The sequence below is a fragment of the Cervus canadensis genome, chromosome 12 (genome assembly GCF_019320065.1).
Source record: "Cervus canadensis isolate Bull #8, Minnesota chromosome 12, ASM1932006v1, whole genome shotgun sequence".
Taxonomy (NCBI): Eukaryota; Metazoa; Chordata; class Mammalia; order Artiodactyla; family Cervidae; genus Cervus; species Cervus canadensis.
In genome coordinates this window covers 72,146,824-72,173,043 of record NC_057397.1, presented here as the reverse complement: position 1 = coordinate 72,173,043, position 26,220 = coordinate 72,146,824, and the positions used below count along the sequence as shown (strand labels likewise).

The following is a 26,220-nucleotide window of genomic DNA, read 5'->3' as shown; positions in this document are numbered from 1 at the left end:
ATCCCTCAGTAGGAAGATGAATTCAGGTATTTTTTTCAAGGGGTAGTCTTCTTTAAGGTGTTGGTGTAAAAATAGGATTCTTTTTTCTGTAATCAAGAACTTTAAAAATCAGTTTTCATTGTTGGAGTGGTGATGGAGTGGAGTGTGCATATTGTGTGTGTAACATAATACATGTTTTTAATCCATTACCTGTGATTCCAAAATCCTAAAATCCTTAAAACAAAAGGTTTTGGTAAACTCACTTGATGGCAAAATGACTAGGACTGACTTGAAGGTATTTATAATTTTTTCTGCTTAGTATGAGTATCCTTCTGTTTCACTCCAGAACTGATACTGTGTTTAACTACAGTGTCTAGCCCTCAGTCTGACTTGATATTAGTGTAATAGATAATATATGTGCCATACTACCTTTCTGCATTCCAAAGTTATGAATTCTGGAACACACTTGGCCCTAAGAGTTTCAGATGAGGGATTGGGGGCCTGGAACTGCAGATAAATGATTTCTTTTCACCAAAGACAGTATTGTACATGAGGACTTTGGAGGGGAGGGCATTTTCCCTCACCCCTACCTGTTCTTTTGAGTCTTAAGAAGATCCATTGGCTAAGTTTAGTTGGTAAATACTGATATTTATTTTAAGCTAAAGTGGGAGGCAGTCATGATTGGAAAGATTAGATTTGGTTTCTAACCTGACTGTGTTCCGATCCTAACTCTGTCATTGAACACTTTAACCATGGGTTGTCGTTCAGTCATTCAGTCGTGTCCAATTCTTTGCAACCCCGTGGACTGCAGCATGCCAGGCTTCCCTGTCCTTCACTATCTCCCGAAGCTTGCTCAAAATCACATCCATTGAATCGGTGGTGCCATCCAACCATCTCATCCTCTCTTGTCCCCTTCTCCTGCCTTCAGTCATTCCCAGCATCAGGTCTTTTCCAATGAATCGGCTCTTCACATAAGATGGTCAGAGTATTGGCACTTCTGCATCAGCATCAGTTCTTCCAGTGAATATTCAGGACTGATTTCCTTTAAGATTGGCTGGTTTGATCTCCTTGCTCTCCAAGAGACTCTCAAGAGTCTTTTCCAGCACCACAGTTGGAAGCATCAAATTCTTCAGCACTCAGCCTTCTTTATGGTCCAACTCTCACATCCATACATAACTACTAGAAAAACCATAGCTTTGGTTTTTCTATATGGACCTTTGTCGGCAAAGCAGTGTCTTTGCTTTTTAATACACTGTCTAGTGTTGTAATAGCTTTTCTTCCAAGGAGCAAGTTATCTTTTAATTTCATGGCTGTAGTCACTGTCTGCAGTGTTTTTGGAGCCCAAGAAAAGAAAGTCCATCACTGTTTTCATTTTTTTCCCCATCTATTTGCCATAAAGTGATGGGACCCAATGCCACAATCTTACTTTTTTGAATATTGAGTTTTAAACCAGCTTTTCCACTCTCCTCTTTCACCTTCTTCAAGAGTCTCTTTAGTTCCTCTTCTCTTTCTGCCACGAGAGTAATATCATCTGCATGTCTGAGGTTGTTGATACTTCTTCCAACAGTCTTGATTCCAGCTTGTGATTCATCCAGCCAGGCATTTCACATGAAGTACTCAGCTTATAAGCATGCAACCTTGGATAAATTTAGCATTCTAAAAATTTAGGTTCTCCACTTACAAAATGATACAAATACTTAATAATACCTTACAGGATTGTTTCAAAGGTTAAATGAGATAAATTTAAAACGTCTACCATGTTTCTAGGACAGTGGTATTTAAGAAAAATATGATTTTCTTCTTTACTTTCTCCCCTTGCCCTTAGCTTCTAGAAGAAATGACTTTTTCTAATTATAATTATTGTTTTATTAATAAAATAGAGCTCAGTATGATAAGGCAGAACTAACCGATTTCACAAATTTATTAGACTTTTGCTTTTAGTTTTTTATTTTGAAATACAGATTCACAAAAAGTTACCAGGAAATGTACAGAGAGGTCCCGTGTTCCCTTCATTGGCCTCTCCAAATGTTAATGTCTTGTATAACTATAGTACTGTATGAAAATGAGGAAACTGACATTGACACAGTCCCCATTTCACGGGTTATACCTGCAGAGAGAGAGAGAGAGAGAGAGAGAGTGAGTGTGTGTGTGTGTGTGTGTGTGTGTGTGTGCAGTTTTGTCATGTGTGGCTTCACGTAACTAGCACTGCATCAAGACACGGAACTGCATCATCACCAAAGGCTCCCTTGTGCTCCACCTCCTTTAAAGCCATAACCACTTTCAGGTGTGAATTGTAAAGAAATTTAGTGTATATATATATATACACACACATATATAAGCAGTTTTTCATGTCATACTTTTTAAAGGGGGCAGAAATGATACTAGGTACTTAATATTTCCTCCTTTTCCTGCTTTATTTGGCTGAACCATTAGAGGACAAATGCATGGTGCTATGAGATGTACATATCATAAAGTCCATGGGAAATTTACTTCTCAGAGATGAAACCTGAAGTGAGGGAGATCTGTCTCCTAAATCAAAAGTCATAATTGCATAAAGTCAGGCTTGAGATACACTCATTAAGAAACCAAGTCAGAGGGTGTGATCTTACATCTGTAGAGAGGGAAGTGCTTTGCATAAGCTTCTACTGTCATTGCTGTCACATGGGATTTTAATTAGTTGCCTGCGTACAATTTTTCTGTTCTGTTCCTGAGAAAGGAACCGATGATCCTTCCCTCCCTGCCTGCCTTCTTGTTTCTCATCGTCTTTATTGTTAAGTTTATCCATTTAGTCATCCTTGTATCATTTATTAAGAGGTATTTATTTTGCAACTGCAATAGACTGGACACTGCCTGGTTGCTGGTTACATATGCATTAATCAGTTTCTCAACTTTGACACTTGACATTTTGTGCTAGATAATTCTCAGTTGTGGGTGACTGTCCTTGTGCATTTGAGGATCATAGCAGCCTTCCTGGCCTGTACCCACTAGGCGCCAATAACACCCATCCATTCCCCTAGTTGTGACAACCAGACATGTCTCAGACATTGCTAAATGTCTTCAGTGGATGTCCCATTGAGAGCCATTGATATATATGAATAGTCATCCTAATCAAATGCATGCTTCCAGTACCTACCCCACTGAGAACTTGCCCTGCTATTAACATCTTGCATTATTGTGGCATATTTGTTATTAATATAATTAGTGAACCAGTATAAGTGCATTATGATTAATGAAAGCCCACAGTTTATGTTAAGGTTCACTCTTGGTATTGCCTGGGTTCAGTGTGATTTGAGAAATGCATATTGCCATGTGCTGACCATCACAGTATCATTCAGAATTATTTCACTCTTAACAATTGCTGTGCTCCACTCATTCGTCTCCTTTCCCACACTCCTAGCAGCCATGGATCCTTTACTGTCTCTCTAGTTTGGCCTTTTTCACAATGTCATATGTAGTCATTTCAGATTGGCTTCTTATACTTAGAAATATGAATTTAAGCTGAGTGCCAAAGAATTGATGCTTTTGAACTGTGGTGTTGGAGAAGACTCTTGAGAGTCCCTTGGACTGCAAGGAGATCCAGCCAGTCCATCCTAGAGGATATCAGTCCTGAATATTCATTGGAAGGACTGATGCTGAAGCTGAAACTCCAATACTCTGGCCACCTGATTCAAAGAACTGACTCATTGGAAAAGACCGTGATGCTGGGAAAGATTGAAGGCAGGAGGAGAAGGGGACGACAGAGGATGAGTTGCTTGGATGGCATCACCGACTCAATGGACATGAGTTTGAGTAAACTCCGGGAGTTGGTGATGGACAGGGAAGCCTGGGGTGCTGTGGTCCTTGGGATCGCAGAGTCGGACACAACTGAGCGACTGAACCGACCTGATGTATTTTCATGGCATGATATCTCATTTCTGTTTGTTGCTGAATAATATTCCATTGTATGGATGTACAACAGTTTGTCCGTTCGCCTGTCCACAACCAAGCATTGTGGTTGTTTACAGTTTTTCTCAATTATGAATAAAGCTGATGTAAATATTCATGTGCAGGTTTTGGTGTGGACCTAAGTGTTCAGCTCAGCTGGGTTGAGGACTGTGACTTCAGGATCATATGATAAGAGTATTATTACTTCTGTAAGAAACCGGCACCCAGAATGGCTGTGCCTTTTACGTTTCCACTACCAGTGAATGAGAATTTTTGCACTTTGAGGATAGTTTACTTTTTAAATTTTGAAGCAACACTGAATCTTCTCATTCAGGGAGAATTCTCTCTCCAATCTATGTTTTAAAATACCTTTTAGAAACGTATTTTCTTTTTCTTCAGATAGTTCTTGAGTGTAATCCTTGATGTTGAACTTGAATCTATCTGATCATGGTGCTGAAAGTTTTGGTCAAATTAATAACTGGCTCTAATGTTTTTTTCGGTTGATTCTTTTGTGATATAAATAAATACTCTTATCTCTCTCAGTGAGTTTTACCATTTTATATCTGATATTTTTCACTTCTCTCTTGTCTTAATGCATTTTCATACATAACCCGTAGTATTGAAATGGAGTGGTAATTGTGATCTTCCTTGTTTTGTTCTGATTTTAAAATTTGTTCCTGATCTTGATAATAGTTCTTCTAATGTTTTACCATTAGTATATCGTGCTTACTCTTGGTTTCTGGTGGATAATCTAGATTATTTTTGAATTTTCCTAGATTCCTCTTATCAACAGTTTTATCAAGATTTTTTTGAATCCTTTTTGGTTTGTATTGAAAATAATCATGTAGCTTTTAACTTTTAACCTGTTAACATGGTTTCCTAACATAATTTCCTAATATTGACCCAATGTTTAATTTATTCAGTTTCAGCTTTAGGGTTATATTACTCTTGCAGAATAAATTAAGAAACTCCTTTTTCTTTCTCGCCACCAATGTACTGTAACATTTCAGAGAACACGGGGGTAATCTGTTCCTTGAAGGCTCAAAAACTGAGTCTTTTGACTTTTGGAGGGACAGTTTTCTATCTTTTATCCCCTTTTACATTTCTCCTCTGATCTATTTTTCTTTCTCTTGAGTTAGTTTAGTTAATATATTTTAGACTTACTGATATAAAGTTGTACATGGTATTCCAAATGCTATGCAAACTATGTTTTTCTTTATAAAATTTGCTAAGGCAGTATTTCATGGTTTTTCCAAGTTTAGTTGTAAGAATTCATCTGAAGCATTTGCTAAAAATACAGATCCCAGAGATTCCCTAGGAGATTCAGTAATTCTAGAATGGAAACTGAGATCTATACTTTCTACAATATCCAACAGATTCTAATCAGGTTAAGAAATTCTGATCTGTTATATTTTTCTTATAATTCCTTTCCTTCTACCATTTTCCCCTAGTTCTGGAATTGAATGCTAAGCTCATTTATTGCTGTTCTTTCTTATACCCTTGGATACTTCTTTGCCATGTCAAATATTTCATACAAGTATTTCCATGCCACTAATATCCTTAAAGTTTGTGATTTCATAACTGTTATTTTTCTTTAACTTAATAATTATTTAGGATTTTATAAAAAAAAATTAAGCGAAATTGGTTGCAGGTGGCAGAGAGCTATCATTTTTATGGACATGTAAGCATCAATTTTCTTACTAGTAAAATGGATACTATCTTCCTCATAGCATTGTTCTGTGGGAATTAAATAAGATAATCCTTAAAAAAATGTTTTACAGAATCTGCCAGACTTTCAGTAAACATTTCAGTAAGTTGTATTTTATTTCTAGTTTTCTTGAATTATAATCAGAGTTTCACCTCCTGATTGTAAAATTGGAATTTTCCTTTAGTCCTTTACATGTCATAATTTTTTTTGTTTTGTTTTCTTAAAATTCCTAGATTGTTTGGATGGAATATGTATATAATGAAAACTAAGAACTACCTCTCTAACGCTATAATTTAGAACAGGTATATTGACTGTGTCATTCAGTCCTTCATGCACTTAATTAATGTTTCTACTAATGTTCTTTTTTTCTGCCTAGTTTTGAGAGAGATATGTTCATTTCTTTTTCTGTGATTTGCCCTTGCTTAACATTTATTGTTTTCATAAGCCAGGTGCATTGTAACTGTTGAGAATACTAAAGTGGAATAAGTCTGACAAAGTGTTGCATTTTGAACTAAAGGAAAAAGAAGGAAAAACAAACTTATCTTGGAACATGAGAAGCAAACCAGTCTAGTAGGCAGCCTGGGCTGAGGGTGGGGCAGGGGCAGAATTAAATAAGGTGCCTGAGCACGCCTTTCCGAAGGAGTGGTTGAGCCTGCATGCTGCGTGATAAGAAGCAGGAGCTCTTCTGAGACCAGCGCAGCAGCCAGTGCAGATCCCTGAAGGGAAAGGCATTCACTCTGCTCAAGGGGCGGAAGGGAGACCACCATGGGGAGTCAGGCGTAGCTGTGGAGCAGGCTGTGTGGGGCTTTGTCATGAGCCATGGTAAAGAACTGGGAATTTACTCTGGGTGCAGTAGGAGTGTTTAATTAGGGAGTGAAAAGATCTTCTGTACGCTTTTAAGAGATTACTTTGGCAGCTGTTTGGAGAGTGGGTTGGAGTTGGACCAGAGAGGAAGCGGGCAGACCAGTGAGGACGCTGTTGCAGTGGACAAGGAACAGTGAGTGGGGCGGTGGTGCAGATGGAGAGAAGAGCTGAGAGCACTTGGAGCTGAATTGTTGTAGGAGAGAAGGGTTTGCCCTGAACATAAAAGCTGCTGTTTAATAATTAATTTTCCTCTTCTGTTTTTAACACTTTGTTAGCATGTGTTATGTTTTAGTGTGATAAGGGTTTATGATTCTTTCTTATTGGGCTGGATTATCTTGTCTCAAATATTCCTCTTTTTCCATTTAGTGTTATTTTGCTTTCCAAAGACTATTGCCAATCTTTTCTTTCTTTTTTTTTTTTTGGAAATCAATTTCCACATTGTTCAAGATTGAAAGTTAAATGAAAAAGTTCACTTTTGGACATCATATATTCCATGAATTCTGAATATCATATAAGAGACCAGAATTTACTCTCTCTGTGCACATTCTCTTTTCTTCATGTTTTCTAACAGTTGAGTACAGGTAGCACTGTACATTTTTATTTCTTATATTCTGTTACTGGTATTTTTCTTCCAAAGTTGCTCTCCCCTGTAGTTGGTACAGAACTTGATTGGTTCTGTTTTGCTCCTACAGTTTGATTCCTTTTTATAGTGGTCATTTCTCTTCTTCCCACTGTTTACATCTCATCTCTTTCTTCAAAAATCTACCTGACCGTTTCATTACTCTTAATTATGTCTCCTTCCTCTGTTTCAATTAGAACTTTGATGTGTAATTTTCTAATAGGTTTTATTCAATAATCTGTTCCCTTCCCAGTTTTAAGTTGACTTTCTCTTATAGTGACATGTAGTTGAAATGGATCGATTCCATTTAAAATGAAAATTTTAAAAATTATATGTCACTGGATCTCATTGCTGGGTTAGTTCTCCAGCAAGTGTAGAATGAGTTCCTGGATCTTTTTGCGGTCCTCTGCAATACTGTCTTGAGTTAATGCCACTTTATATTTGACAAGAATTCTTTTGATATTAGCTGTATTTGCATAGGAAAAGGGAGATTGAATGGGGTCATTTTGAAGTTTTTATATAACCCATGTAGATATTCAGAATTGATTGTTTGGAGGAAAAAACATTTGTTCATGTTGATTTCTCTTTCCTTAAGTTTGGGTTATTGTTACATATATATTATGTTTTTTTTATATAACATTCATCTCAAAAATAGGAGCCACAAAAAGTATTATCTGTCTTATTTCCATCAGTACCTAATACATTGCTCAGTGTGAATTAGGCTCTGAATAAAAACAGTTGATGAGTTAACTGGGTGCTTGGTCGTTCCTTGACAGACCATCTCGCTGCGTTTCCCTTCTCAGTTAATGGAGACCCACCCTCGCCTGCACCGGCGGACAGCGCTTCCAGCACGGGCACTGCAGTAGTGTCTGGAGAGCCTGCCCTGCCTTCAGATCGCACCAGTGCTCCTGTCGGAGGCCCTCCAGTTCAAGAAACACTGACCTCCTCGGAAAACAATGAATGTATTGTCTCTAACAGTGCAGCCTTTGGATCTGAAGCTCAAAGTACGTTAGATCCTTCCATCTCCAATTCTGCAAGTAGCTCTGCTTTTGAAGCAGCCAAATTAAGACAGCCGGACGGATGTATGGAACCTGTCCGACAGCAGTCTGGAAGTACCAACACAGAAACGCTGCCATCAGGGTATGTTATTTTTTTTTTAAACATGGGTGACTTACATTTAATAGCAACTTTTTAATAATAACCTGAGAGTTGAATATGTATATGAATGTATATGAAATGTTTCCATTGTTCAGTTATTTGAAATCTAAGATGGAATCTAATTCATACAATTTATTTGCTACAAACCAAGTATTTCTTTAAAACTAAGAATAATTGCTAGTTTTAGTTACAGCATGTGCTATATGACTGGAAGAAGAAAAAACCTCATATTATTTTCCACGACTGTCTATTTGATTCTTGGCTTACTTTTAGAGAAGAGTGACTTTGACTCTGTCTATAATAGCCTCAGTTCTCTAGCTTTCTTTATTGTTGCCTCCCCAGGCTAAGCTTGAAGCAAGTAGCCATCTTTTTTCTCAGTTTGTACTCAGTGCTGGGAGCGATCCAGTAAGTCTGCTGAGAAGCACTGTTATAAACTCAGGTTTTCATTGAAAGTGAAAGTCACTCAATAGTGTCCGATTCTCTGCGACCCCATGGACCATACAGTCCATGAAATTCTCCAGGCCAGAATACTGGGAGTGGGTAGCCTTTCCCTTCTTCAGGGGAACTTCCCAACCCAGGGATCGAACCCAGGTCTCCCACATTGCAGGCGGATTCTTTACCAGCTGAGCCACCAGGGAAGCCCAAGAATACTGGAGTGGGTAGCCTTTCCCTTCTCCAGGGGATCTTCCCGACCCAGGAATCGAACTGGGGTCTCCTGCATTGCAGTCAGACTCTTTACCAGCTGAGCTACCAGGGAATAATTCTTCATCTTTTAATTTTGCACGGTAATAATTCAGCTTCCTATGATTTTCTTTAAAGAATATTCTGTGTATTCCATTTGGTCATCTCTCCCATATTTAATATGTTTCGAGTGCCTCTGAGCATGGAGTGCTGCTGCTGATCTGATAGGAGGCGGATTGCAGGTGGTACCGCGAGCTGTGGGGAGCAGCCGTGAATACAGATGGAGATGCGTCCTCTCCACCCCGCCGCGGCACGCCCCAGCTCCTGACAGGCCGGGGACCGAGACCAGTCCATGGCCCTAGAGCTGGGGACCCCCGGTGCGCACAGTGTGCTGTACCCAGGACAGTGTGTACAGCCCTACCGGCTACAGCAGTTAGAACTGCCGCCTCTTGCCGCTGTGAAAACACGCCTCCAGCGGGCTCTGCCTCAGTGCCCTCATCTCCCATCACAGTTGCTGTGTCCAGACCCTTTCTGACTCTCTGAACTGCGTTTTTCTCGGTGCTCCTTACTTATGTGACTTTGCCTGTTGCCTCATTGTGGTTTCAGGCTTTGGCCTGCTCCTGAATGGGTGCTTCTCTTGAGTCTTGCACTCTCCCATCATTTTAGCTGTTAAATTTATATGTCCAGGCCAGACCTTTCTCTGAGCTTATTTTTATCCACTTACTGGAAATCTCCACTGTCTCCTGCAAGCATTTTTGGCCATGTAGTATCTTTCCTTCCTCTCAAAAATCTCTCATTGTTCCTTTGTCTTCTCTTTGACAACTTATCATTAGTCATTTATCTTAGTCTCACGTGTTTGCCCTTATGACATTGATATATAAGAAGCTTTCCATACTGTCAAGAACCTCTGATCTGATGGGAGATAAAGATAAGTAAATAGTCATTGACTATACAATTTAATTAAAGCTAAGATAGACATCCAAGTTTAGGGTGCTGTGGGGGGGAACATGTGTAGAGGGGGTTTAATAGGATACCCTGTGATACTAAGATCAAAGAATACTTTCTGGAAGAGATGACCCTTCAGTGGTTTCTAAAACAGGAGTAGGCATTAGCAAAGCAATGAAGAAGGCACATGTGCTGAAAGGTTTCATTTTCAGTGGAGCTAACTGCATGTTCAGATCTCAGATACCCAGAAATGAATAAACAACTCAGGAAGTGGTATTTTGTTACAGCTTGAGTTGAGCATTTGAGGAAGCAGACTGTGTAGTACAGAAGAGTAAACAGCCCTCTGAAGAATTCTGTATGCCTGCTAAAGCTTTGGAAGTCCCCCCCTCCCCATAGAACTGTGAATAAACATACAAGAATTTTAAGCAGGGGAGTGGCACAGTCATTTTTGCATTTCAAGATTGTTCTAGAAGTGGTATAGACAGATGAGGAGTTAAGAAGACAAAGCAGAACAAAACAAGCCAGGCTTTTATAAATGAGAAAAGTGGGCACATTCCTGTTTAAAATGATAAGTACATAAACTTAATTCTGTGGGGCCAGGTAAATGCTTCCACGTGCTTGTAGCCTGCAAAGTTCACTGTATGTGAACTTTGCATGAAGAGACTTTTGTAGGCATCTACATGAGTGAGAAATCTAGATGAGTGATTTTCAAATTGCAAGTTGCAACCAGTTAATAGATTGTGACCAGCATTTGAAAATGTAATAAAGTAAATCAGTATTGACCAGAGTGGAAACCTGGAGTGTGTTAAGTGAACATTGCTTCCTGAAAGTTTGTTTTTCTGGTGTGCTTTTGTTTGTGTAAAATCTGTAGGTAAATAGCCTAGGACGAACAGATACATTCATGTAAAATGTATTCTTACTCTCTGAGCTGTTGCCTGAAAAGGTTAGAAGCTACTAACCCCAGTGAGAAATTAAAATAGACTGCCCCAAGGTGGATGCTAGTCTTCTGGGGTGATGTTACAGTGGGTTGTGGGAATTAGCTGTGGGAGGTGGAATGCGAGAGTGGGGCCAAGGTTGGTTCTTCTGGCTCAGGCAGTACTTGGCTTCTGTAACCATCTTAGCAGTTTTCAAATCTACATCATCTTCTCTCTTTCCTCAGAAATCTTTTTTAGTTCCTGTATTTTATCTCATTGATGACCTATTTCATTAGTGCCCAGAATTACGAGTGTACTGAAGGGAGCCTGTTCTAGCCTGGAGGGTTATGCCCAGTGTGGTCTTACATAAAGCCCTTTGCATTTGCTCTGACTTCTGTGAGGAATGTTATTCCTCAGATATGTGCATGTCTCTGCCCAAATGTTACCTTGCTCCAGAGGCCTTTCCTGATTCCCTCAAATTAGGCCACCCTATTCCTGTCCCCAACCCCTGCCTTATTTTTTTCCAACATTCTGTTAAGAAAATTTACAAACATGCAGAAAAATATAAAGAATTTTACAGTGAACACCTGTATATCTGTCTATCGCTAGGTTCTGTAGTTGATATTTTATTCTCTTTGCTTTATCACATATCTCTGCACTTCTCCATTTGTCTGATGTTTAAGTCTAATTAAGTAAGTTGTAGTTGTATATTTTGCCCCTCAGAACTTCAGCTTGCATGTCATTCACTAGAGTTCAGTATTTGTTTACAAATTTTTAGGTAAAGTTTACATAGAAATGCTAAGTCTTAAGTGTGTCATTGATGCATTTCGACAGGTGGAAGTAACGCAGACCTTTATCACAATGAGAGTGCTATCATCACCTTAGAGAGTTCTCTCAAGCCCCTTTCGTTCAATCCTGCTCCCACTTTTAGGGAGGCAACGCTGTTCCTCCCTGCAAGTATTTTTCCACAATAGATTATAGATTAGTTTTCTCTGTGGTGGAACTTCACATAAATGGAATCAGTATAAACTCTTGAGTAGGGTCCTTTTAATCAGCATGATGTTATTTGTATTACTTTTCAACACTTAAATCATTATGTCACATATATTTGTGTATTTGTCAGTTTTCTCTCCACTACGCAGAAAAGGGAGCTTTATTTTGTCCATTTCTGTATCCCTTCTGCTTAAAACAACACCTGCCATGTAGCAGGTACTCAGTAAACATAAGTGAACTAGTGCTTGATGCAGTGATTTTTGAGTGAGAGCAATTGGGCAAAGGCCCTGGCTTTGTAAATGCTTTGGAGAAAATTGTTAACAAGGTCAAAACCTACTGAAAATTCAAGTAACATGAGAACTGAAAGGCACCATTGAATTTAGCCACAAAGAGATTATTTATTGTTGACCTTTGACAGAATGATTTCTGGGAAGGAGAGCTGTATTCCGATTTCTGTGTGATGGAGTGAATGGAATGGGTGGAAATGTGATAGAAAACTCTTTGAAAGAGTGAGAACTAGTGCATGCAAGTTTGTCCCTATGAACACACAAGGAAAGAGGAACGTTTGGTAGAAGCAAGCCAGAAAAGACCCAGTATTGAGGAGTAGTTTTTTACTTTAAAAAATGAGAGTGACATAAAGGGTGGGCAGCAGAGAGGTTAGCAAGCTGAGCAGCTGAGCAGCAGCGGAGAGGGGCACCTATTGACTGTGGTTTGTGAGAGCCCAGTCGTTACCCAGTCGGTAACTACATCCTGTCATTTTTACTATAATACATCTAGCAAAATTCTCCCACATTTACTATTCCTTTCCTTTTTTTAAGTAAGGTCTTTTTCAGCAGTAAGTTTTAGGAATGTGTATATGTGAGATATGGAAGCCGTATCTGAATAGTAGGGACAGGAGAGTATTATGGTTGAAGGTGACATGTAGCAGTTATAAATTAGCACTTATCCCCTTGAAATTGAAGAATTCTGTTGGGAAGTCCCATCACTCGGCCTGGTAATTTGCCGCTGTTTGAAAGGGTCTTAGGAATTTCCACTGCAGGGATGATCTAGTCTCTGAGCAGTTCAGCCCATCACTGCTGCAGGACGCGCGGGCTTAGCTGTAGCTGGCTGTCACTGAGGCCCTGGCCAGGCCCAGGGCAAGCCCCTTACCCTTGTCCCGCTGTCTCCCCCTCCAGCACCTTCCCTCCTCACTGCTGCCCGACATTAGCTCTGGTCACCCCACACGCACTGGGGCTCGTTCTTGGCAATGGTCCTGCCCCAGAAGGTAAACTCTCACTCTGGGAGTGACAGTTCAGCAAATTGCCTCCCTGTGGACCAGCTGCCAGGGGAGAAGGAGAAGCACCCTGAGATCCTGGTCACCGGGGCGGGTGGTGGAATTGACTAGGCTCCTCCACTGCGGCCAGGAGTTCTTTGTTCCATGAATGTTGTCAGCAGAGGGCGGGAACATGGCACATCCACAGCCTGGTGACCTACCTCAGGAAGATGCAGTGGGGCATGACAGGAGTTTTTGCTCTTATTATGTTAGTACCTACATAATAGTCCTGACTTTGCCTTTTAGCCCACAAAGTCTAAAGTATTTACTATCTAGTAGTTCACAGAAAAAGGCTGCCTTCGTGTGATCTAATGAATGGAATGCAGAAATTTACAAAGATGATATCCAGAAGGGGGTCTTCATATGATGTGTGTAGCAAGCAATTTAGTTTGAGTAAGATAAATTCTCTTTGGAGGAAAACCCTGAAATCTGGAAGTGATATGGAAAAATTAAGAACTAGTGGCTAGAATTATAGTTGGAACCTAAGTGCTTACTGAATATTGAATATTAAATTAGAACTATTTCCAGCTAACTTAGGATCAAACTAGAAAACGGCATCATAGCTCGTTTTATGGATGGTACGCTCAGTTATGTACATTACACTCCTCTTACATTATACTCCTTGCGATGCAGGAGACCAGGGTTTGACCCCTGGGTCAGGAAGATGCCCTGGAGAAGGAAATGGCAACCCGTCCAGTATTCTTTCCCAGGGATAGAGAAGCCTAGCAGGCCATAGTCCCTGGGGTCGGAAAGATTTGGACGTGACTGAGCAACTTTCAGTTTCACTTTTCTCTAATTAAAAAGAAGTCAAATTAAATTGAATCCTCATGTTTGAGAGGAAAACATTTCCCATTTATTCTACTTTCAGCTGAGAACAAGAATGTTAAACTCAGAAATATGAAGTTTTTGTTTTTAACATTTAAAGTTTTTTCTTCTGTGCCATGCCAAGGAGAGAGTGGAGAGGAGGGATGAAGGAGTGCAGAGGAGAGAACAAGGGTGGGGGGAGGAAGAGGTAGAGTGTGTCTGAGATGGAGCAGAGGAAGATAAATTAGGGTGTGCTTAAACTCAGAGGCACACAAGAGACAGGAGAGGGGTGGCATACACAAAAAGAAGACCCTGTGTGCAGATGGAAGAGGGGGTTTTCAGGCAACTGTCTCCCTCCATACTTGAATGCCATTTCTGCTAAAATCTTTTAGATGTGTATTTTTTTCATTTGCCCCAAACAGATATTACTTCATTGACATTTTTGTCCTTTGGGCATGATATTAGGGTGACAGTTTCTTCAGCCCTTGATTAAATTTCTGTTTTGTGATGATTTGGAATTCCGTGAATTAGTAACTTTAAAAAACTTTGGGTGTTATTCTGTCTTCCTCTGCTAAATGAGCTTACTGAGTTTCCAGTGTGTGCTGTTATTGGTAAGTCACTTCAGTCATGTCCGAGTCTGTGCGACCCAGTGGGCTGTAGACCGCCAGGCTCCCCTGTCCGTGGAATTCTCCAGGCAAGGATCCTGGAGTGGGTTGTCGTGCCCTTCTCCAGGGGATCTTCCCCACCCAGGGATCGAACCCACATCTCTTATGTCTCCTGCATTGACAGGTGGGTCCTTAGCACTAGCGCCCCCTGGGAAGCTGGGAAGTTTCCAGTACTGCTAATGAAAAGGGAATAATTAAGCACTTACAAAGCCCAAAAGAAACAACTTCATTTTGTGTGTAAATATGACGCTTTAAAACATACCTGTAATTTTTTGGCTTATAAAAAGGAATCATAAAAAAAGAAAAGAATCGTTCTTCAGACTATCTTTAGCTTGTTCTTTTATTTCTGTATTTTTATTAAAGGTGGGAACAGAGAAAAGATCCTCATGGTAGAACCTACTACGTGGATCATAACACACGGACGACCACCTGGGAGAGGCCGCAGCCTCTGCCTCCAGGGTAAGGCAATGTCTTCTCCGGCTTCAGCTGTGTTTCATATGTGGAATTTTAAAAGCTCAGTTAATGCAATATAAAGTGGTTCTTTCCTACTGCATGTTACGTTTCCTTGATTTGCTTTTGTGAATAGTAAATGTTCAGTAGATGAGATTTGTTACCCTGTGTCTCATTTACAGTTAGTCTGAAGGGCTTCCTCAGGAGATTAAGAGATGTCGAACATTGGCATGAGTTTACTAAGAGGAGTTGAAGACTTCTGATCCAGTGTCAGTCCTTGCTATTTTTTTAAGGAATGAGAGTCATATTTAGGGCAGTTTATGTGTATGTTTCTTCATAGACCGGTATCTAAACTATGCAGTTGTGTGATATTTACGTAAGAGATCCTAGTGTTATTCAAAATTATTATCTAAAAGATTGTTACAAGTAAAATTGTATTAATTATGGCTGAAGTTAATAGAGCATTTTAAATGAAGAGGCATTCCTATTACATACTAAATAAAACTTGTGCTGTTAGGCTGGTATTCACTAATAGTCCTTCCAGATGCAACTCAGAGCTCACCAGTATAAACATATTCAAAGTCCAGAAAATTAAAGGGAACAAGTGTGTTATCTTGTGAAACTGGTTGCTGAAAGGATATCGAAAGCTTATGAATTAAGAATACAGACTGACTGGAGGTGAACTGAACCCTGGAGGGTAGGGGTCCAGGAGGCCAGGGAGTCTTCTGGCTGGTGGAGAGGGTATTCCGTTCTGAGAGGACTGAAACAGGCATGACGGGATGAGACCTCTGACACATTTGGGGCCCGCCAGGAGTTGATTTGGCCCCTCGTATGGGTCCCTTGAAAGAAAGGAAAGTGAGGGTGAGGCTGGAGAAGGGAGGTGAGGCTGAGATGGTGACTGGGTTCATTGTTGTGCCAGCAGACGGTGATAGGCGGATTGGCATGGCTCAGTCTGCACTACAGTTCAGCAGCAGCGTGGCCACAGAAGGTTGATTAAAAAGCTGTACAAGTTGAGTTAAAACCCTTTACATGGGCAGGGATGATAGAGGCAGATTGCCTCTATTGTATATCATCGGTATACAGTTCAGTTCAGTCGCTCAGTCGTGTCCGACTCTTTGCGACCCCATGAATCGCAGCATGCCAGGCCTCCCTGTCCATCACCAACTCCCAGAGTTTACTCAAACTCATGCCCATCGAGTCGGTGATGCCATCCAGCCATCTCATCCTCTGTCATCCCCTTCTCCTCCTGCCCCCAATCTCTGCCATCATCAGGGTCTTTTCCAATGAGTCTTTTCCAATGAGTCAGCTCTTCGCATGAGGTGGCCACAGTACTGAAGTTTCAGCTTCAGCATCAGTCCGTCCAATGAACACCAAGACTGATCCCCTTTAGGATGGACTGGTTGGATCTCCTTGCAGTCCAAGGGACTCTCAAGAGTCTTCTCCAACACCACAGTTCAAAAGCATCAATTTTTCGGCACTCAGCTTTCTTCACAGTCCAACTCTCACATCCATACATGACCAGTGGAAAAACCGTAGCCTTGACTAGACGGACCTTTGTTGGCAAAGTAATGTCTCTGATTTTTAATATGCTATCTAGGTTGGTCATAACTTTCTTTCCAAGGAGTAAGCGTCTTTTAATTTCATGGCTGCAGTCACCATCTGCAGTGATTTTGGAGCCCCAAAAAATAAAGTCTGACACTGTTTCCACTGTCTCCCCATCTGTTTCCCATGAGGTGATGGGACCAGATGCCATGATCTTAGTTTTCTGAATGTTGAGCTTTAAGCCAACTTTTTCACTCTCCTCTTTCACTTTCATCAAGAGGCTTTTTAGTTCCTCTTCACTTTCTGCCATAAGGGTGGTGTCAGCTGCATATCTGAGGTTTTTGATATTTCTCCCGGCAATCTTGATTCCAGCTTGTGCTTCTTCCAGTGGTATACAGTTAGCAGTCAGTAAATGTTTATCAAAGAAAGAGGAAGAGTAGTCACATTGATACTGTTCAATCTATGACCTCTTTTTTTAGACAGTCCTTAGAAATCACGTATGGGAAGAATGGGAAGGTAATTTAGCGAAATAGCAAGTTACATGTTCATAAATTTTCTGAAGAATATCAGTATTTACATTCTTTTAAACTTATCATCTCTTGGACTTGATTTTTAAATTATTTAGGTAACATATTACCTAAGTGCTTTCCAGTTTCTTGTATGAAGAGATTATTGTTTATTTTCATTTTTGTTGCTGCTCCGTTTACTTTTGGCAGTTGGGAAAGAAGAGTGGATGACCGGGGAAGAGTGTACTACGTGGACCACAACACCAGGACGACCACCTGGCAGCGGCCCACCATGGAGTCGGTGCGGAACTTCGAGCAGTGGCAGTCGCAGCGGAGCCAGCTGCAGGGCGCCATGCAGCAGTTCAACCAGCGCTACCTGTACTCGGTAACTCGGGGCATCGGTGTCAGCGCGTCGTCTCCTTCCAGCGTTTCCCTCTTCTCCCTGGATGACTTTTCTTAAATGTTAGAGATTGCAAGATCTTTTTTAGTTGATCTTTAGTAAATAATTAACACTTCTGATATACATAAGCACTTTAAGTTTTTTTCTTAATCCTAGTTTACATAGCTATACACTCATGCTTTTGTCCTTATTAAGAGGTAGTCTCATAAATGCAATTTACTAATAATATAATTTGTCCTGGCTAGTTCCCAATCTTCTACTTTGAGTTATAATCATTTTGTTTGCTTTAAACAAAACTGGTTGCCTCCTGAATTTACTTAAGGCCAGTTTTGCCATATTCCAGCTATTCTGTTTCCATCCCTGGTTTGTAGAAATGCTTTCATCTGTTTTGGCCCACTAAATATGTATTCTTGGGATTGGAGATAGTTTTGTCCAAAAAAATGTAATGCTGTCTGAAAATTTGATCAGTTGGTGATTTAGTGCCATAAGCAAACGTCCACAAGAGTTTGGGGGACGGGGAGAGGACTTCTGTTTAAATAGATTTGATCTCAAGAAGTAGAAAGTATAAATCTCAAGTACTGGGCATCTCCAGGTAGTGTATCGGAGCAGCTTGAAACCCCAAAATGTGGGAAGGAATTAGTAAAGACACACAAAACAGCTCTTCAGAATCCTGCCTCGGGCAGGCTCATTCAGCTCTGCGTTTTTGGGAGGTTAAGTAGTAAGTTCCCATTTGAAGGCTGGTCCATTCTCCTGGTTTTCTGGCCATCAGAGGGCCAGCCCAGCCTGCTTAGCATCTCGTGCTATTCATTCTTGGTTCCTGAGTAGCTTGTGCAGAAATCTGTGGGACTGTTCCTTCCTTTAGCTGTATATACTAAACAGGTTGTGTGTGTGCATTTGTTTTTGTTGGACTTTGCTGTATATCTGAAAACCTTGGGGAAATAGGGCAGAATTAGGTAATGGTGTGCGTCAGAAGCAGAGGAGGCAATGGCAACCCACTCCAGTATTCTTGCCTGGAAAATCCCAGAGATGGAGGAGCCTGGTGGGCTGCCGTCTATAGGGTCGCAGAGTCAGACACGACTGAAGCGACTTAGCAGCAGCAGCAGCAGCAAGGAATCAGGAGTATGTTCTTCTGCACAAACAGAACATCCTAAGGTTGAAATTTAGTTGTCTAAATGATATTGAGTACAATTCATAGTATCTGTTATGAAGTTATAAAATATTTATCAAGATGTATGTGTTTTATCATTAAATGATTTTTCAGGTAATAATTTTTTATTTGTCCTTCTTTAAAAACTGATGGTAAAAATGTTTCTTTTCTTTTGAATATGTTTCTGAGTTGTCATAATATGTAAGCATTAATATGTTTTTATGTGTGTTTGAATATATAAAATATATTAATACAAAGGTAAAAGTTTATTTTTATAAAGATAATTCTGGAATTTAATATTATTATGTTAGTAGACATTTGTTTTAAAGAGAGCTGTGGTAATTATACTGTTTTTCAGCAAATCATGTTACCTCATTTAAACATTACAATTTTCTGTATGTTATTCTCTCATGTCATTTCACTCTTATGGACTGTTACAGAAGGGCTAAGAGATTAACGTGCTGATGTTGATACATTATCTCTAAATCATTATAGAAAAACTAATAATTTATCGCTTATTTAACTCCTCTTGACTCATCACATTTTTAGGATTTTGTGCCTTGAAATTACTATATTCACATTTCCTTATCATATTTTTTAGAAAATGACTATTAAATGTGATTCAGACAAGTGCTTAGTTTATGCTTTTATATTAAAAACCTGTTTTTTTAACCTCTCCTCCCAATCCTTTTCTCCAATCAGGCTTCAATGTTAGCTGCAGAAAATGACCCATACGGGCCTTTGCCACCAGGCTGGGGTAAGCTAATGTGTTGTTGATAAAAATATTGAAATGTATATATAGCAAATAGTTATTAAATGCCATGCTCACTCTATTTTTTAGAAAAAAGAGTGGATTCAACAGACAGAGTTTACTTCGTGAATCATAACACAAAAACAACCCAGTGGGAAGATCCCAGAACTCAAGGGTAAGTATATACTACAGCCTTACTTAAGTGATCTTGCATGTCGGAAGACGGAATCAAGTAAACCTCAATTTAGACGTTTTTAGCACCTCAATAATGTTCACCTTGTGTGACTTTAACTTTATCTTTTAGTTTGCAGAATGAAGAACCGCTGCCAGAAGGTTGGGAAATTCGGTATACCCGGGAAGGTGTGAGGTACTTCGTTGATCATAATACAAGAACAACAACATTCAAAGATCCTCGCAATGGGAAGTCATCTGTGTAAGTGAAGTTCTGAGATGCTGTTTAATGAGAACGTAAATTTTGACTTCTAATTTAGCCTCAAGCAAATTTTACATTATGTATCAAGAAAATCTACACAAGTAATAATCTAGTATACGTGTTTTGCTCTACTGTATTACACAGTGGATTTGTGGCATATAATTCCTTAAGAACAATAGTAGGTATTTATCTAGTGATTACTAATGTGCCAAGGATTCTTCTAAGCACTTTATATAAATTAGCTGTTATCTTCCAACAGTTGCTTGAGGTTGATACTCTTACTTTCCAAGTATGGAAATGGAGGCCTAGGGAGCATATTGACTCATGCAAAGTCAAACAGCAAGTGATGGAAGTGGTTTCAGACCAAGGCAATCTGTCCACAGAGTCTGTGCTCTTAACAGTCACATTCTGCCTCTGCAGCCTCAGGGACTGAGACGTTCAGCACGGCTTTCCTGGTAAAAATAGCTTAATGAAGTATTTGAAAGGTCTCTCCTTCATCCTTACTCTTAGATGTGATGTCTTTATATTACTAAGAAAACGGAAGCAGCCATAAAAGTTTTTCACGAATTCCTACAGTTACATCTCTCTACCAGTCAGCATCTGTCTTCCCTTTTCATCCTGAAGGTAAATTGTCATTGTTCTATCAAAGGCCAATCCCTCTGCTGGTGCACGAGGTCTTTCCCTCTTCCAATTAGCTACTCCAGTAGTGATTTTCATACCATCCATCTTTCTCTGCAGTGTCATTCCCATCAGCTGTTCCTTCTCTGAGATTAGAAATGAACAAGTGCAAGTGGAAAGCCATGACTCATCACCTCATAAATCCATTTAATGGAGAATTCATTATTATTGTTTCCCTTTGCAAGAAAACTACCTGAAAGACATGTCTGTGTAATTGCTGTTTCTAGTTTGTCTCTCAAACCAACAACAAGGAAGTTTGACTGACGCTAACTAACCTCACTAAGGGGACCAGTGCCCTCCACTAGGTTAGTCCCTAGGGTGGTTTACAGCTCTGTATAATTTGACACAGTCAGGAGTATTTGAAGGAAGTTTCTCCCTCCTGACAGAAGTAGTACAGGGACGCTGCCTCCTGATTTCCTTCTGCCTGTCTGGTCTGTCTGCTTCTTCCTCCTTTTTGTGGGTGACGGGGGGCCCTGCTCTCCTGTCAGCCTGTTAACATTGACGTACCCGAAGTGCCTCCTCAGATCTCTCTTCGCTGCTCTCTGTACTCATTCTCTTGGTGAATCTTATCCAGCTCACAGATTTTTCTCTGGCATTTCACTTGTAATTTTGCTGCTACTTACTTGATAGCTATTCTTAACTTCTTCCTGATAACTACTATCAGTCAGACTTATTCTACCTGGGATATTTCCCATCTCAGTTGAAGGACCTCTACTCTTAGGTGTGTTTGAGCCAAAAATCTTGGAATTGTCCTTGACTACTCTCTCTCTCACGTCACATACAGTCCATCATGAGTTCCAGTTACCTCAGCTTCAGAATGTATTCAGGACCAGCTGTGTCTCGCCATATCCACTGCCGTCACTTTGGTCCAAGCTACCGTGGTCTCTCACCTGGAGTGTTTCTCTGAGTACCACTCTGCTTTCTACCTACACTTCACGCAACACTGTCCCCCATACAAGACTTTTTACTTTTTTATTTTTTCTTTTAAGTAAAAAGTTACTCCACAAAACCCTTCCATGGTTTCCGCAGAGTACTTGACCGTGGCCTCTAAGCCCTTGGAGCATCTGACCCCTTTTAACTTGTCAGCCTCACGTCTGACATTTCTCCTCATTCACTCTGCCTCAGCTTCCCTAGCGAGTTAGCTGTACCTCAGACAGCTGAGCCTTCCTCATCTGGGCTCTGATTTCCTCTGGTTGGTATGCGCTTTCACCCAGTAGTACCTGTATGACTTATGCCCTCCATGTTTTCTGCTCCTTGTTTTGTCTGTGAATCCCACTCTGTTTATTCTGTTCACAGTTGAAAAATTCTTCTCCCCACTTCACTCCTTGTCCTTTTTTCATCTTTTTTCCCCTTTTTTAGGAGCGGGAATGGTGAAACATTTATGCTCTTCTAACACTAAATGGATAGTTTACTTATTCATTGTTTCTTGTCTGTTCTCTTCACTAGTACATAGACTACACAAAAAGAGGTATTTTTTTTTCAGTTTGTTTTATTAGCCAATAATACTCTCACTATCTAGAATAGTGCCAGGATACATACTGTGCATTTTGTAAATATTTGTTGAATGAATTCAGTTGAACCTGACAACAGAAGAGAACATTTTTCATCCATTGCAGAATGTTCCCTGGGAATGTGAAAGTTCTTTATGCCTGTCTCGTAGGCTGTCGCTAGTGGGCAAAAGACCCAGGGCTCTCAGTGTGAATAGCACTTCCCCTTAATGCCGGCCACCCTGCTTTTTCCCCCACTGACCTGCTGAGCTGGGAGACCTGGACATCGCTTCCTAGGAGCTCAGTTTTGCTTTGTTTACTCTCTTCAGCAGTATTTGTTTTGATTTCAAATTAACTTTAACATGTGATAGAATATCCTCTTCTACCTAGAGCCTCTTGTCCTCCCCTCCTTGGATTTAAGGGTTAGCAAGAAGTTTTTTTTAAATAGTCATAGACTTTCATATTTAACTAATTTTTTAATATAACATAACATTTAATATTTGCACTCTAATACATGGTTAAAATCTAAAATGTGGTGGAAAGTATAACCCCAGAAAAAGTGTAGATAAAGCAATATATACCATCCGCGACAAGTCCTGGTGCCAATCCTGGTGTCATGACACAATTCAGCTCTATATTTTTTTATATATTATAGGTATTATGCCTATCTCCCCCCTCCCCATCTATATTCCTGCAAATTCTAGTGTCAGTTTATGTTTTCTAATAAAAATGTAAATCTCATTATGTTAGTGAGAAATAAGCCTTTGAAACATATTTTTTTTTCACCTGCAACACTATTAGAAGTGCTGGGTTATTTGAAAAATCTGTCAATTCTTTTTAATATCTTTTAAATTTTAAAAAAATTTCATTTTATGTTGGAGTATATTTATCTACAATATTGTGTTAGTTTCAGGTATATAGCAGGGTGATTTAGTTACACATATCCACTCCAGTATTCTTGCCTGGGAAATCCCATGGACAGAGAAGCCTGGCGGGCTACAGTCCATGGGGCTGCAGAGTCGGACACAGCTGAGCACACATGCATGCATCAGGTCAAGTCAGTCGCTCAAAAGTCGTGTCTGACCCTTTGCGACCCTATGAACTGCAGCATGCCAGGCCTCCCTGTCTTACCACCAACTCCTGGAGTTTACTCAAACTCATGTCCATTGAGTTGGTGATGCCATCCAACCATCTCATCTTCTGCCGTCCCCTTCTCCCGCCTTCAATCTCTCCCAGCATCAGGGTCTTTTCCAATGAGTCAGTTCTTCACATCAGGTGGCCAAAGTATTGGAGTTTCAGTTTCAATATCAGTCCTTCCAATGAATATTCAGGACTGATCTCCTTTAGGATGGACTGGTTGGATCTCCTTGCAGTCCAAGGGACTCTCAAGAGTCTTCTCCAACACCACAGTTCAAAAGCATCAATTTTTCGGCGCTCAGCTTTCTTTATGGTCCAAGTCTCACATCCATACATGACTACTGGAAAAACCATAGCCTTGACTAGACCGACCTTTGTTGGCAAAGTAATGTCTCTGCTTTGTAATATGCTGTCTACATTGGTGATAACTTTTCTTCCAAGGAGTAAGCATCGTTTAATTTCATGGCTATAATCATCATCTACAGTGATTTTTAGAACCCCCAAAAATAAAGTCTGCCACTGGTTCCCCATCTATTTGCCATGAAGTGATGGGACCAAATGCCATGATCTTAGTTTTCTGAATGTTGATCTTTAAGCCAACTTTTTCACTCTCCTCTTTCACTTTCATCAAGAGGCTCTTTAGTTCCTCTTCACTTTCTGCCATAAGGGTGGTGTCATCTGCATATCTCAGGTTACTGATAGTTCTCCTGGCAATCTTGATTCCAGCTTGTGCTTTGTCCAGCTTAGCATTTCTCATGATGTACTCTGCATTTAAGTTAAATAAGCAGGCTGACAATAAACAGCCTTGATGTACTCCTTTTCCTATTTGGAACCAGTCTGTTGGTCCATGTCCAGTTCTAACTGTTGCTTCCTGACATGCATGCATACAATATATCTGTTCTTTTTCAGATTCTTTTCCCATATAGGCTATTACAGAGTATTGAGTAAAGTTCCCTATGCTATATATATGGTAGGTCTTTGTTGCTTATTTTAGTTTATTATTTTTTCATTGTAATTAAAAAATTTTTTTTCATTTTTTGCCAGGCAAAAGTATCTTTGCCTTTTCCACACCCCTCCCCCACAAAGAAAGATAACTTTAATGTGCTAAAGGGATTCTTTTCTCATCTCTAGCTAAATTTTAGATGCTTACATAAGTTCTCTTCAAAGAGAGATTAAAGTATTGATAATTAGGCTTATTTGGTATGTTGTACTACATGGGAAGCACTGTCAAATGTAATGATAAAACTTCTTAGATTCTACAGCTAAATGTTAATTAATGTAAATGTTCTAGAAATTATATGACATTCCTCAAATTGGGTATATCCTGGAATAGTGTTGTATCATAATTTTAGTTATTATCTTAAGATGTTATATGTTGCATAAATAGCCAGATTTCTTTGTCAGTTGCATTGCAGTTGGTTCTTTAATCATGCTATTTCAGTTCTCTGACATTTATATTACTCTGATGCTTTTACAAACAAGAAGATCTTCCAGAAGATTCATAGAGAGGACTTTTTTACAAATATAGGTTTCTAATAACTTTTAAATCATACCACTTAACTGAGTAAGAAATTACAGAATTCTAATGGAAAACCAGATGGCTTCATAAACTGCTAACAAGAGATCAAGACCAACAAGAATAATTACATGGGACTGAAAGAACAATATGATATATGTTTTATGGTTTTTTTTGTCTGAAATACTACTGGCTTTTAATATTTGTTTTCCAGATATGAGGAAACTTTTCCCATTATGCTAACTATAACTATGTATAATATACATATATATTTAAATTCTATCACATATTTTCACTGTTTTGTACATTTTTTATTTATTTGGAGTTACATATTGAATTTTGTTCCTGCTTCTTCACTCTGTTATGTGGGAATTATCTCCTCTTAAAAATATTTTTTACTATTACCCTTTAGTTTGTTATGTTAATGACAAATCTGGTTTTTGTTTTTCTATAAATGCTTTCGTTTTTTCCCAAAAGATGTTTTTCCTTATATACAATTCTTTTGTTTGTTATTATATGTTTTTAGCACATTAACTAGCTTCTTTGTTTATTGTATCCTTTAAGCACATTAACTAACTTCCTTGCAAAATATCCGCCCATGCACATCATCTCTGTCTTTGTGTGTATATATCGTGTGTCCTCATTGCTCCCTGTTGGCCCCCTAAATATTACCTTCGCTTCTCTCCCAGGTGTTACAGAGTAACTTGCCTGTCATTTGTAGGACACTGGTACACTCCAGTTTCATACTGAATAGTGAACATCCAGCTTTATTATTTATTAATATGTGGTTTGTTTTTGTTTTTCTTTAGAACTAAAGGTGGTCCACAGATTGCCTATGAACGCAGCTTCAGGTGGAAACTTGCTCACTTCCGTTACTTGTGCCAGGTACTGCAGTGGTAAATAAACCTTCTGTTCGTAATCATTTAGTTTTCTTGTTACAGGGCACACGTACTGTAACTAACATGATATCACGATATTATTTTTGTTTTCAGTCTAATGCCCTACCCAGTCATGTAAAGATCAATGTGTCCCGGCAGACATTGTTCGAAGATTCCTTCCAACAGGTAAGAAAGATGTACCAGAATAAAATTGTACAGTCAGCCCTCTGTATCCACAGATATAATAGCATCCATGGATTCAACCAACTGTGGATAGAAAATATTCTGCAGTGGGGTGGAGGGAGATTTACAGAAAGTTTCAAAAGGCGAAATTTGAATTTGCTGCAGCCAGTAGATTGTTTTATTGCGCCTTGCTTTATTTTACTCTGCAGATAGTGTGGTTTTTACAGATGAAAGGTTTGTGGCAGTCTTGTGTTGGGCGGGTCTCACAGCACCGTTTTTCCAGCAGCATGTGCTCACTTGGGAGTGTCCCTGTGTCACATTTTCATCATTCCTGACATGCTCCAAACTTTTCATTATTATTAATTTGTTAAGGCGATCTCTGAGCCGTTACGTTTGATTTTCTGTTCTAAAAAGATTCAACTGCTGACGTCATGGTTAGCATTTTTTTTTAACAATAGAGTATTTTCTAAATTAAGGTCTGTACATTGTCTTTTTAGACATAATGCTATTGCCCCCTTAATAGACTATAGTACAATGTAAACATGA

The 26,220-nt window shown here is 39.6% G+C and overlaps 1 protein-coding gene across 7 annotated transcripts in view; it reads left to right on the top strand.

The window, feature by feature from the left end:
- WWP1 (WW domain containing E3 ubiquitin protein ligase 1) overlaps positions 1-26,220 on the top strand; it is a 138,054-nt gene that overhangs the window by 74,438 nt on the left and 37,396 nt on the right. For 6 of the 7 annotated variants that reach the window (XM_043483769.1, XM_043483767.1, XM_043483770.1 and 3 more), the window contains 8 exons: positions 7,871-8,234; positions 14,930-15,025; positions 17,275-17,449; positions 19,314-19,368; positions 19,453-19,537; positions 19,667-19,795; positions 25,423-25,498; positions 25,606-25,677. In XM_043483769.1, the coding sequence (XP_043339704.1) occupies positions 7,871-8,234; positions 14,930-15,025; positions 17,275-17,449; positions 19,314-19,368; positions 19,453-19,537; positions 19,667-19,795; positions 25,423-25,498; positions 25,606-25,677 (1,052 nt within the window). The remainder of the gene's footprint in view (positions 1-7,870; positions 8,235-14,929; positions 15,026-17,274; positions 17,450-19,313; positions 19,369-19,452; positions 19,538-19,666; positions 19,796-25,422; positions 25,499-25,605; positions 25,678-26,220) is intronic. The other variant, XM_043483768.1, reaches the window with a different exon arrangement.